The sequence below is a fragment of the Panthera onca genome, chromosome A2 (genome assembly GCF_046562875.1).
Source record: "Panthera onca isolate mPanOnc1 chromosome A2, mPanOnc1 haplotype 2, whole genome shotgun sequence".
NCBI lineage: Eukaryota > Metazoa > Chordata > Mammalia > Carnivora > Felidae > Panthera > Panthera onca.
Genome location: NC_138340.1, coordinates 45,280,474 through 45,290,004, shown reverse-complemented (window position 1 = coordinate 45,290,004; position 9,531 = coordinate 45,280,474). Strand labels below are relative to the sequence as shown.

General features: G+C 42.3%; 1 protein-coding gene across 4 annotated transcripts in view; it reads left to right on the top strand.

The window, feature by feature from the left end:
* Positions 1-9,125: 9,125 nt before the first annotated feature.
* The window catches only part of CRBN (cereblon), a 39,641-nt gene continuing 39,235 nt past the window's right edge, over positions 9,126-9,531 (top strand). For 2 of the 4 annotated variants that reach the window (XM_060631591.3, XM_060631594.2), the window contains exon 1: positions 9,126-9,248. In XM_060631591.3, coding sequence (XP_060487574.1) covers positions 9,182-9,248 — 67 coding nt within the window. In that variant the 5' untranslated portion in view covers positions 9,126-9,181. The remainder of the gene's footprint in view (positions 9,249-9,531) is intronic. The other 2 variants (XM_060631592.3, XM_060631595.2) reach the window with 2 other exon arrangements.

Sequence of the window (9,531 nt, the reverse complement as noted above, 5' to 3'; positions counted from 1 at the left end):
TTCCCAGGGGAGTTCTACCAGACATTTAAAGCAGAGATAATACCTATCCTTCTCAAGCTATTCCAAGAAATAGAAAGGGAAGGAAAACTTCCAGATTCATTCTATGAAGCCAGTATTACTTTGATTCCTAAACCAGACAGAGACCCAGTAAAAAAAGAGAACTACAGGCCAATATCCCTGATGAATATGGATGCAAAAATTCTCAATAAGATACTAGCAAATCGAATTCAACGGCATATAAAAAGAATTATTCACCATGATCAAGTGGGATTCATTCCTGGGATGCAGGGCTGGTTCAACATTCGCAAATCGATCAACGTGATACATCACATTAACAAAAAAAAAGAGAAGAACCATATGATCCTGTCAATCGATGCAGAAAAGGCCTTTGACAAAATCCAGCACCCTTTCTTAATAAAAACCCTTGAGAAAGTCGGGATAGAAGGAACATACTTAAAGATCATAAAGGCCATTTATGAAAAGCCCACAGCTAACATCATCCTCAATGGGGAAAAACTGAGAGCTTTTTCCCTGAGATCAGGAACACGACAGGGATGCCCACTGTCACCGCTGTTGTTTAATATAGTGCTGGAAGTTCTAGCATCAGCAATTAGACAACGAAAGGAAACCAAAGGCATCAAAATTGGCAAAGATGAAGTCAAGCTTTCGCTTTTTGCAGATGACATGATATTATACATGGAAAATCCGATAGACTCCACCAAAAGTCTGCTAGAACTGATACATGAATTCAGCAAAGTTGCAGGATACAAAATCAATGTGCAGAAATCAGTTGCATTCTTATACACTAACAATGAAGCAACAGAAAGACAAATGAAGAAACTGATCCCATTCACAATTGCACCAAGAAGCATAAAATACCTAGGAATAAATCTAACCAAAGATGTAAAAGATCTGTATGCTGAAAACTATAGAAAGCTTATGCAGGTAATTGAAGAAGATATAAAGAAATGGAAAGACATTCCCTGCTCATGGATTGGAAGAATAAATATTGTCAAAATGTCAATACTACCCAAAGCTATCTACACATTCAATGCAATCCCAATCAAAATTGCACCAGTATTCTTCTCGAAACTAGAACAAGCAATCCTAAAATTCATATGGAACCACAAAAGGCCCCGAATAGCCAAAGTAATTTTGAAGAAGAAGACCAAAGCAGGAGGCATCACAATCCCAGACTTTAGCCTCTACTACAAAGCTGTCATCATCAAGACAGCATGGTATTGGCATAAAAACAGACACATAGACCAATGGAATAGAATAGAAACCCCAGAACTAGACCCACAAACGTATGGCCAACTCATCTTTGACAAAGCAGGAAAGAACATCCAATGGAAAAAAGACAGTCTCTTTAACAAATGGTGCTGGGAGAACTGGACAGCAACATGCAGAAGGTTGAAACTAGACCACTTTCTCACACCATTCACAAAAATAAACTCAAAATGGATAAAGGACCTGAATGTGAGAGGGGAAACCATCAAAACCTTAGAGGAGAAAGCAGGAAAAGACCTCTCTGACCTCAGCAGTAGCAATCTCTTACTCGGCACATCCCCAAAGGCAAGGGAATTAAAAGCAAAAGTGAATTACTGGGACCTTATGAAGATAAAAAGCTTCTGCACAGCAAAGGAAACAACCAACAAAACTAAAAGGCAACCAACGGAATGGGAAAAGATATTTGCAAATGACATATCGGACAAAGGGCTAGTATCCAAAATCTATAAAGAGCTCACCAAACTCCACACCCGAAAAACAAATAACCCAGTGAAGAAATGGGCAGAAAACATGAATAGACACTTCTCTAAAGAAGACATCCGGATGGCCAACAGGCACATGAAAAGATGTTCAACGTCGCTCCTTATCAGGGAAATACAAATCAAAACCACACTCAGATACCACCTCACGCCAGTCAGAGTGGCCAAAATGAAGAAATCAGGAGACTATAGATGCTGGAGAGGATGTGGAGAAACAGGAACCCTCTTGCACTGTTGGTGGGAATGCAAATTGGTGCAGCCGCTCTGGAAAGCAGTGTGGAGGTTCCTCAGAAAATTAAAAATAGACCTACCCTATGACCCAGCAATAGCACTGCTAGGAATTTATCCAAGGGATACAGGAGTACTGATGCATAGGGGCACCTGTACCCCAATGTTTATAGCGGCACTCTCAACAATAGCCAAATTATGGAAAGAGCCTAAATGTCCATCAACTGATGAATGGATAAAGAAATTGTGGTTTATATACACAATGGAATACTACGTGGCAATGAGAAAAAATGAAATATGGCCTTTTGTAGCAACATGGATGGAACTGGAGAGTGTGATGCTAAGTGAAATAAGCCATACAGAGAAAGACAGATACCATATGGTTTCACTCTTATGTGGATCCTGAGAAACATAACAGAAACCCATGGGGGAGGGGAAGGAAAAAAAAAAAAAAAAAAAAAAAAAAAGAGGTTAGAGTGGGAGAGAGCCAAAGCATAAGAGACTGTTAAAAACTGAGAACAAACTGAGGGTTGATGGGGGGTGGGAGGGAGGGCAGGGTGGGAGGGAGGGCAGGGTGGGTGATGGGTATTGAGGAGGGCACCTTTTGGGATGAGCACTGGGTGTTGTATGGAAGCCAATTTGACAGTAAATTTCATATATTAAAAAATAAAAAAAATAAATAAATGAGGGCATGACAGGTAGGAGATTGTTTATATAATTCAATTAATCTTTTTTCAATAACCATTTAGGTAGTATTATTATCTTACTGTTTACCAAAAAGAAACTGAGACTTAGCAAGGTTAAGTGACTCATCTAGTTTTTAGTTAACTGACAGGGACAGGATGGGATTGATTCCATATTAGGTTGATTATTTTTTCTATGTGTGGGCTACACTTTTCACATACTACATCATGTTATTTTTCATGTTCCTATATATGTTAGGGGTTAATTAGCTAATTTGCAGAGTCTAGGAGACTAGTAGAGCAAAGGGAATTTATTAGCAGTAAAACTGAGCTTACGATTCAGTGTTTATTTGAAGCAATATGATAGTTTAAAGAAGAATAATATACACAGAATAGACTCCTAATATACTTTTTTCTTTATAATAAAACTCCCTGGTGCAAATGTGCTATAAAGAGGTAAAAAGAAAAATAATTCTGATAAGTTGCGACTAAGTAAAACAGTTTTGGTTTTTAATGCCAGTGATGAACTCTAAATGTCTAGGTCAACAACAGTTACTACATCCACAAGCCCAATACTTTATCAAAAGCTGAAAGCCTTTGGAGCAAGAAAAAATTATTTTTCTATTTTTTAAGGGTCAAATTCTTAAAAATCATGCTCTCTCTTAATATATATTTCTATTAGATATAAAATATTTCAAATTAAAAGCACAAAAAGGTAAAATTTTACTTCTAATTCCTATCCCATCCACTGTTTACATATTTTTTTTCTTTTTCACAGATGGTCACTATTATTTGTTTCTTGATTTTCATTCCAAAGAAAATTTTTTGTGTATACTAACCAATATAAGTAAATATCATATATGGTCTTTTAACATAAACAATAGCAGACTAAACACTGTTAAAACCAATTCTTGTTTCACATGTAGAATGCTCACAGACTCATCTTTTAAAACTTTATTTTTAATAAAAAAATTCAAACATGTAAAGTAAGCAAAAGTTCAATAAGCATTTAGATTTACTCACATAGCTGCCACCTAGATTTAACCACTATTAATATTTACATTGCCATATTTGCTTCACCTATCTCCCTACTTGTGAGCATATTAGTATTTTGGGGGGGAATTATTTTAAAGAAATAATAGACATCAAGCTATTAAATATTTCAGCATTCATCTCCAAAAAGCAGAAAATTTTTCGTATACGACCATGATATTATATGGTACTGAAGAACATTAATTTCTTCAAATGGTCTAATGCCTAGTCTTTACTCAAGTTTCATCAACTAACCTCAGAATATGAAGAATTATTACTTTTTACAGAGCTCCTTTGGCTGTAGTATTGCTAGCATAAGAGAAATATTATAGCCTTTAATATGAAAAGTTTACAATGTTTATTTTTAAATTTTGGTTGTTGTTGTCCTTTTATTTTTATTAGTGCCTTTCACCTTTATCCAAAAATAAAAACAATGACAACAAACACCAAAAAAAAAAAAAAAAGAAAATGGCAGAAACAGCAGGAGGGAAGAGGGACAGGCAGGAAGAAATCTCTTGAACACAGGCCACCAGTGAGGAGGCTGCCCATCCTATCAGCCCAATGTCAGGTCTCCAGGCTCTGGGGCTGCTGTGGAGAAAGGTGGAAGGAGGAGACACAAACCTGCAACTGCCCCTTGGGTCACCGAGGCCTCACCTTCTAGCTGGTAGGACTACCCTCCCTCTGGTGGGCACAGCCAGCCCTTGTGTACCCTTGAGGCTGCTGTCCAACAGTGGAAGGCCACTTTGGGCGTTGCCTCAGAGATTTAGCAGCAGCTGTCACCCAGGGGGCACCACTGAGCCATATTTGTGGGCTGGGACTCTGGCTTCTCCCACTATCCAAGCACCTGGGGCCAGCAGACTCTAGAGCTGTAACCCCCAGGTGACCTTCGGAGGATCCAGCACAGGCCAGAGGGGCTGGAGCTGAGAAGCAGGACATGTGTACCCCCTGTCTCTCTTTCCTACCTGAGCACCCCAGCTGCAAGGCCCCAGTCACTCCCCTGGCATCCACTGGTCATGAGGGAAGGGCCCAGAGCAGTGCTTTTACACAGAGTGAAAGAGTTAAAGTAAAAAAAATCTCAGCAAACCCCAAATAGTGCCTGCTCATTCAGACTGTGTCAGGAGAATGGACAGAAAGTTCCAGTACAGTTCCTGTTCCCCCAGGCTTGTCATCAGCAACCTGTACAAGATTCCTTCCACTGCTGCCTCACAAAGGGGAAGGGGCAGAGAAGCAGGAGTGAGGAAAAGACCAGCACAGCAGAAGCCCAGATTCAAAAATCTTCATTCACTGCAGACTCTTTTCCCATGTTGTAATTCCAGTGTTCTGAACATTAATAAACAGACATTTGTGAGGCACCTGGGTGGCTCAGTCGGTTAAGCATCTGACTTCGGCTCAGGTCATGATCTCATGGTTGGTGGATTCGGGCCCCAAGTAGGATTCCAGGCGCTAAACACAGAGCATGCTTGGGATTCTCTCTTTCCCTCTCTCTCTGCCCCTCCATGCTCTGTTTCTCTCTCTCTTTCAAAAATAAAGAAATAAACATTTTTTTAAAATGCTAACAGAATATATCTACAAGGAAATCTAGCTTTGGTTTTTCTAAAATCTGTGATTTCCTTTCAAGACTCTTTTGGCTGTTTGGCTGGTTTTATTAATCAAACCACTTGGAGCTTAACCTCCATCCCTGCAGAAGTGAGAAGGAAATCTTTTTCTTTAATCATGAAGGGAAATCTTTGCTGGAAGCTGTCCTCTTCTCAGTATTCCCCATGGCTGCCCAGCAGACTTTCTCTGGGTCACATCAGACAGTCATGCCGTATGACCATCACAAGCTGCAAAGGATCATGGGGAATGGGAGGGGGCTCTGGTGGCCTTGGTACAAACATGACCCCACAGGGCCACATACACTGTTGCCCCAAACAAAATGAGGGTTTTTAGCAAGGAAGAAGAGAGGAATTGATGTTAGGTCGGTCAACAATGTCATGGCAGCATGACTGCATTTCACTCATTCATTTGTTTACTCACGAATAAACATTTTTTGAGCACTTATTAAGTGTGAGGCCTTGAGCTAGGCATTTGGGACACTTGAGTAAACAAAAGAGACAGAGATGTCTGACCTCCCAATGAGCGTACATTCTTGGAGGGGTAAGGGCAATTTTTAAAATTAAGTCTTACAGTGATTTTAGAAGTTGACAAATGCTTTTAAGGGAAAAATACAGCAGACAAAGGGGAGAGAGAATGGTGGGAGACTGGGGGTCTGGTTGCAGTTAGATACTAGCTAGTCTGGGAAGGACTTCACAAGGAGAGGACATTTGATCAAAGACCTAGAAGATACAAGGGAGCAAGCCATGCATCTATGTGGGACAAAAGCATTCCAGGAAAGGGCAACAGCCAGTGCAAAGGCCTTGAGGTGGGAATGGCCCCTACTTGGTTGTGGAATAGGAAGACCAGTTGATGGAGAGTAATGAGAGCCTGGAGAGGGTAGCAAAGGGGAGTTAGAGCAGGATGTGGAAGCCCGCTGTGCATTACTAGGGCCTTGTGGGCCCCTATTAAGAATTGGCTTAGAGCACCTGGGTGACTCATTTGGTTAACTGTCCAACTCTTGATTTAGGTTCAGGTCATGATCTCACCGTTCATGGGATCAAGCCCCACATCAGGCTCTGCACTGACAGTGCAGAGCCTTCTTGGGATTCTCTCTGCCCCTCCCCCACTCATGCTTGCTCTCTCTCTTTCTCAAAATAAATAAAAACTTTAAAAAAATGTGATGGGGAGTGAAGGGAGGGTTCTGAGCAAGGGAGTCACATGATCTGACTTGTGCTTTCCTGGGATCATTCTGGCTGCTTTGTTAAGAATGAGCTGTAGGGGTGCCTGGGTGGTTCAGTCAGCTGAGCATCCAACTTTGGCTCAGGTCATGAAGTTTATGACCTGGTTTATAAGTCCCACATCAGGCTCATTGCTGTCAGCACAGAGCCCACTTCAGATCCTCTGTCTACCTCCCCTCCCTTCCCCTGCTCACGCTCTCTCTCTCTCAAAAATAAATAAACATTAAACAAAACAAAAACAAAACAAAACAAAAAAAAGGAATGAGCTATAGGGGACAAGGGTAGAAGGCCAGAGACCAATACTGAGGCTATTGCAATAATCTAGACAAGAGATAATTGACTGCTTAGACCAAAGTAGGAACATTCTTTAACACATTAAAAAACTAGAGAGAATACAAAAAAAAAAAACAGAAGGGAGCCAGAAATTTCTCTTCCCAGTGTGTGTATCCCTTGCTGCTAATAAAGTGCAGGACCCAGAAATTGAAAGAGCAATGGGCTTTTAATTTTCATTTTCTCTTATCTAAAACCAGCCTTAATTATGTCCTATTAAAGTCACTTCTCGAGCTGCCAGGAAACCATCTATGAACTTACATATTTCAAAAATATTATATATTTCCTTCCGTTCTGGTTTGCAGAGCTCTTTATCAATGAAACACATTTCATGCAAGCAAGAAGAAATGTGAGGAAGTCAGTATGATACTCTTTTCAGGATAAAGTTACTGAATTAAAAATAAATGGTGAGTGATCATGTTTTCCTTTTTGGTTTTAATAACCAGGGCTTAATCCAAGAAACCCGCTTGCTTAGATGTTTTTGTTCAGTGATCATTTGTTACTATCCCTATTGAAAGAGGGAGCTTTGGATGACTGGGTAGACTCTGGAGCGATGAAATGAAGGAGGGAGCAGATGATGAATGTGAACAGTCAGAGAAAAAAAGGAGGAGAATGGGGAGTAAAACATATGCAGATGGTAGCCTCAGTGACCCTGGAACAATGCACAAAAGAAGAAAGAACCAACTAATGCTCTTGGAGCCACATCTGCTGACCTTGTCAAACTTAAAACCTGTCCTTTCTTGTCCACAGGGTTTTTGGTGGACCTAGGGTGCAGGTTGCAGTTCGGGTGCCACCTCTGGGAAGGACCGTGAGCAGGTCAGGGCTTCCTTATTTAGACATCAGATGCTTGATGTGTAAAGAGATGTCTTCTGCAGGTAAGCACAATTTAGTCAAATTCTATAAATTACAGTGAAATTGATAATGCTACCACATCAAACGTGTATATGTGTACATTTGTTTTCACCCTCTTCCCCCCCCAAGCACCCCCCCCGCCTTCTCTCTCTCTGACACCCATACCCCACCCATTCCCTCATCATTCTGTCATTCTTTTCTGCATTTTTCTTTTCCTTCATTTTGGCATGGATTCCCCCTTCAACTGGCCAGAGTGATCATCTCAACCTCACTAACCATCAACATAATGTATTATACGTAACTGTCATTAACTCGAACGTAATTAGTACCATTCATTAATGTCATTAATATTGCAGACATTAGTAACTAGGACAAATCTGAGGCAGTATTTGGTCCGTTCTCCTTTTGCAAATGGAGAAAGTGAGGACTGAGGCCATAAATGATTCTCCCAAGGCCACAGAGTGATTTGAGGAAAGAAGGTAGGATGACACAGAATTGGGTTCATGTGAGTCTCACACATTAGGAGGTTTTAGCTTTTAACTTTCTGTTGAGGCCCATTTTCAGAACATTTATTTAAATCTCAGATTTATTACTGTTTTCTCTAGAGCAATGTTGCTGGTTTCTCTTACCCCTCCCCTTGCCACCATGTTGAAATATTCTACTTCATTTAAAGCTCTTTTCAGCTTTCCTCCTTTGCTGGAAAAATGATGGTGAAAACACACTATGAAAATTTTTGTCCATTGTCCAAAACAAAAATCGTACCCGTCACAACGCCAGTACTGTAACAGAATTATGCTCCTTTTTGCAAACCTTACTTCTTTTGCCATATAATAACTTATTTTTATTTAGTTGAAGTCATCATGAGTCGGCTCTTTCAGATTCAGAGGATCTTACTTCACCAGTCAATCATAGGCCTTTTTCTATTCTGTGGAATCATTATTTCAAGCATTTGCTTCTGATTAATACGTGTTAATTTTGGAATACATATGGGAAAGTACTGAAAATTGTTGGAAAGAATATCAGCTATAATCTAACTACCTTCGGAAAAACTGATGCATTTTTCCAGCCTTCATTTGTGTACTTTTACAGAATTGGAGTTTACGCTGTATAAACAGGTTTCTATTTGTTCCCCGCCTGCTTCGTCAAGAGCGAGGTGGAGACAAGCACCTGAGCCTCAGTTCCCCCACAGGTGAAATGTCACGCCGGGGGGCTGGAACCAGGCCAGGGCTCCGCAGTGTGTGCGGCGGACGGAAAGTCACGAGGTCACGGGTGGCAGAGACAGCTTTCAGCCCCCGCGGCCAGTCAGTCTTCCAGCCTGCAGCGCCCTTTCCCGGCTGCGGCCGGCAAGCTGTGGACCCTGGGGGCCGCCAGAGGGCGCTGTGGCCCCCGTGCGCGGCTGCGGCGGCGCGGGGCGGACTCTCCTCCGGCTGCCCGGGCGCCGCCCTGTCCCAGCCTCCTCTGCGGGTAAACAGACATGGCCGACGAGAGGGATCCGCAGGACGCTGCGCACGACATGGGCAACCACCTGCCACTCCTCCCTGGTAACCTCCCGGGGCCGGTCCTTGGCGGCGGGACGGGGCGAGGCTCGAGCCGTGAGCGGTGCCGGAGGGCTGAGGAGACGGACGGGGTGGGGCACCGAGGCCTGCAGGGGCGCCCCGGGAAGCGGCCTCACCTCAGGCCTTTGGCCAGCGACCTAGTCCTGGCGCTTCTGTCTCATGCTGGATCGCCTCAGGCTATGAGCGAGGGTTTTGGATCGGGGAGGGGGTTTGCTCCTAAGGACAGGGACCCTTCCCTCTCCGTCCGTTTTGTGTTCAGAACTTGAGT